The 3,885-nt window shown below is 40.5% G+C and overlaps 1 protein-coding gene across 1 annotated transcript; it reads right to left on the bottom strand.

The window, feature by feature from the left end:
- Positions 1-1,029: 1,029 nt before the first annotated feature.
- Positions 1,030-3,685, bottom strand: LOC121963141 (phospholipid-transporting ATPase VD-like; the record flags this gene model as incomplete). Its single annotated transcript, XM_042513470.1, has 5 exons — positions 1,030-1,281; positions 2,516-2,592; positions 2,810-3,110; positions 3,279-3,463; positions 3,559-3,685. Coding segments are annotated over 5 exons (858 nt in total), but the record flags the coding sequence as incomplete, so codon positions are not given.
- Between the last annotated feature and the right edge of the window lie 200 nt (positions 3,686-3,885).

The following is a 3,885-nucleotide window of genomic DNA, read 5'->3' as shown; positions in this document are numbered from 1 at the left end:
CACACACACACACACACACACACACACACACACACACACACACAGACACAGACACACACACAGACACAGCAGTGAGGATTCTTCTAACATCTCGATGAGTTATTTTGTTGTTTTTAATCTTGATTTTACTTTGTAGAGATTTGGGCATCCTGGGATTGCCGCATAGTAGCGAAGTAAGATACAAAGCTTTGCATGAGATGCATCTTTTTTGTGAATGATTAAATTAGAAAAAAAAGGAGTTGTTGATGACCTGATTGCTGTTAACATGGCATAGATGAGAATGCACATAAGTGTCAGAATATGTTGTTATTGTTGCTTTTTCTTGATTTTCCATCTACCAGGGGAAGGATCCTAAACACTATGAAATAACAGTCATGTCACACTGTCTGAGATGGATCTAATAAATTCCTAAGCGCAATTTTAGCCAGATTGTATGATACCCCTGAACAGACATCTTGTGCTGCGTTCAGACGCCTTTCACAAGCATTTAAACATCTAAAAATCTGAGACAATTGGTTGGATTTCTTTTGAAAATATAGGGAAAAAGTCAATGAGCAACTTGGCAAGAAATGTCCCACAAACTACAAAAAAAAATGTAAAAGGTGACAATGAAAATGACCTAAAAATTAGCTGGGGGATTCATAGATACTTTAAAAAAATAGAAAAAAGGGAAAATGTCCAGACAACCATTTTTAGAAATTGTATATATCTTAAAAATTATGTTTTCAAAAAAACCTTTTTTTGTGTGCTTTTTTTGTAAGGTCATTTTCTTGTTTGTTTGTCTAATTTTTCTGCTGATTTTCATGAAATTTTCTTGTAATTTTTTTTTACTAGTTTCTTGCAAATATTTTGACCATTTCTCATTAAGTTGCTCATTGGCTTCTTCCTATGTTGTTGAAAGAAAACAAGCCAATTTGTTCAGGTTTCAAAGGGTTAATGAACAAAAATCCTGTGAAACACATACAATCCTGAGATAGAGATCCTACGAGTAAGAAATGGGGTGGCAGGAAAAAATCATGTGAGTTAAGCACTTGGCCTTGTCTTGCTCATACGAAGCATTTTTGAGTTGTTTTGGGTATATTCAATGATTGTGCAACTATTTTACCAACATTTTTAACATACCGAGAGTAAACAGAGTCGGTAAAAAATGCTCACCACATTCTTGTAGATGAAGTAGAGGATCATGTTTGCGAGACGAGAGTAACACCAGTGACCGTGGACCAGCAGCAGCCGACTGAGGTGTTTAAACCTGGAGATCGCAAAGTCACTGGACATCACAGCCTGGGGAACAATACACAGCAACATATACTGTATATGTTACCCACTGTAACTTACACACAATAGGTACTAATAGTTAAAAAGAGGAAAAAAAGGAAATGGCAAGTGAAACCATATGTACCTGGCTGCTATAATATCAGTATAATACCAGTAGTATTGTCCTTACAAGCAAGAGAGAGATTAAGATGAGAGAAATGAAGAGTTTACAGAAAAAAATGCATATTTTACTGCATAATTGGCAGCCTACAGACTAGGCACGAGTCTACGCTCTGTGACTGTCTCCAATGTGGCAAATGATTATGATGTCTTTAAAAAAATGCCACCTCAGTGTAATTCATAAATACCTTTGTAATTTTGCAGCTTGGTTTTATAGAAATATGTGAAATGGACTCAACGTCTTGACAACGCATCATGTGGTGTGGTGGGCACAGAATGTGTTAAAATTACCTGTTGGCAACACAAAAACAATGCCAATGCAAAGTACATGAGGATCTTCTGTTGTGGTGGACACACAAGTAAGTTTTATGACTGAAAAAGTTTGTGTGGGAGAGGGGTAGTGGACGTGTCAAACAAACATGGACTTTCAACCGGGAGACCACGGTTTATGTCCTCTATGAAATGTTAAGTCGATGTAGAAACGTGACTTATGGACTTTACATATCTATGCAAAGTATATTTACATTGCTTACATAGCCTCCTACATAGACTTTGCAAATTCTATGACAAATAGTTTATGTTTGAAACACATCATTGTGAAACGGTTGCAGTTTGGTTAGGTTTGGAGGACAAAAACTACTTTGTTAAGTTTCAGAAAAGACTGTGGTTTCAGTTCAAATAAATATGTACAGGACCACGTAAGTGACATAGACATTGCATACTTTGTGTAGTTGTGTAAAGTTCGTTAAGTCACATTACTATGTTGACTTTCTGTTTCAGACGAGGCACAAACAGCTGTCTTCTGGTTGAAAGTCCGTGTTTGGTTTACAGTCCACCATCCTTCCCACTCGCCAGCTGTGGATTTTCATGCTTTTTATGCTTAATTTATATTTCCGCTGTGACAAAAGATTCTCATTCTCATTGCATCTGCATTGTTTTTGTGTTGCCAGCACGTAATTTGAACATATTTCATGCCCACTACCACCGAAAGCATTGTTAAGACTTCATGTTCATGTCATGTATTTCTCTAAGACTGTGTTTTTGGTCAATGTTATTTTACAGTGAATCCAGATATCATTACCTGCATGCCCTCCTGACCAGATATCCCGATGCCTACATCAGCCACCTGAATCATGCTCACATCATTGGCCCCATCACCTAAATGAAGAAAAATAACTTTTCACTGTCCTCCATGACTGTCCACGGAGGTCTTACAATACCTGCATCCTCTATGTGATCCAACCCAGGTTTAGTTTGAGGAAATTAAATTATATATTGGGAAGAATAGGATTAAAAGATACACTTTAAATAATATTAATTGACAAGGAACACGTGTAAAACTTCTCATCAGTTTTCCCACAGTCTGAGTCCTTACCCACGGCCAGGGTCATGACGCCGAGCTGGTTCCGGATCAGGTGGACCACCTGGCTCTTCTGCAGTGGCGTGGACCTGCAGCAGATGACTGCTTTGCATCTACAGCTCAGCTCCAGGAAGTGGCTTTTCAGCTCCTCCTGCAGGGCCCAGTCCAGCGTCCGGCCATCTATAACCAGGATGAAGCCCGCTCTGCTGGCTGACGACGATTCCCCAGGATTCTCTGCTGCAGTTAGCTCAGTCAAACTGTCTTCGCCTCGCTGCACTTCCACTTTGAGCTCCTCCAGTAAAGCTGCACACGCATCCTGATGTACGAAAGAAATCCATAAGTACTGTCTTTAAGAGTCACAATATATTTACTTTATTGCATTTATCACAATAATTAAGCAAATTACTTTTTGTTTGTATTTTAGTCTCTAGGGCAGCTTGGCCTGAAAATGCCACAAGAAAGCTATAATCCCTTGGTTACTGACCTTGCTTCCACAGTTGGCTGTCAGCAGCTGGTCGTTAGGACAGAGCAGTTTGCAGGCGTAGGCGATGTTGATGGCTGTCTCTTTTTTATCTCCAGTGAGGATCCAGACTTTGATCCCGGCCCTCTGAAGAGCTTCAATGGTCTCTGGGACCTCCTCCTGCAGTCTGTCTACAATCCCCGTGGTGCCTGAACACACACATACAGAGAAAACACACTTTAAAAACCTGTGCTCCCAGCTCTGATATCCATGTAGTCCATGCTGCAGCGAGCGGCTGTCCTACCCAGCAGGGTGAGGTCTGTCTCCAGTCTCTCAGCTGACTGCAGCAGCAGCTCCTCCCTGTTCTCTATGCTGCTCTCTGCCAGCAGCTGTTCCTTCATCCACACCTCATAGTCCTCCTCCTCCAGAACCTGCTCCACACACAGAACACAGTCACTGAGGAACACTCACACCTTCTTACACACAGGGCGGCTCTTCTTCTGAGTAGACAAAAGTCGATTGTTAAGACAATTTTAAAAGTACGTTAAACAGTACATTCCCAAAAAAGGCACAGTCTCCTCAGTCACTTGGAACTAGTTTGGTTTTGCAACATCGGATCTTGAACAAACAA

This window comes from Plectropomus leopardus, unplaced genomic scaffold, assembly GCF_008729295.1.
Source record: "Plectropomus leopardus isolate mb unplaced genomic scaffold, YSFRI_Pleo_2.0 unplaced_scaffold10038, whole genome shotgun sequence".
Lineage (NCBI taxonomy): Eukaryota > Metazoa > Chordata > Actinopteri > Perciformes > Serranidae > Plectropomus > Plectropomus leopardus.
This window is presented reverse-complemented; position numbering and strand designations above follow the sequence as displayed.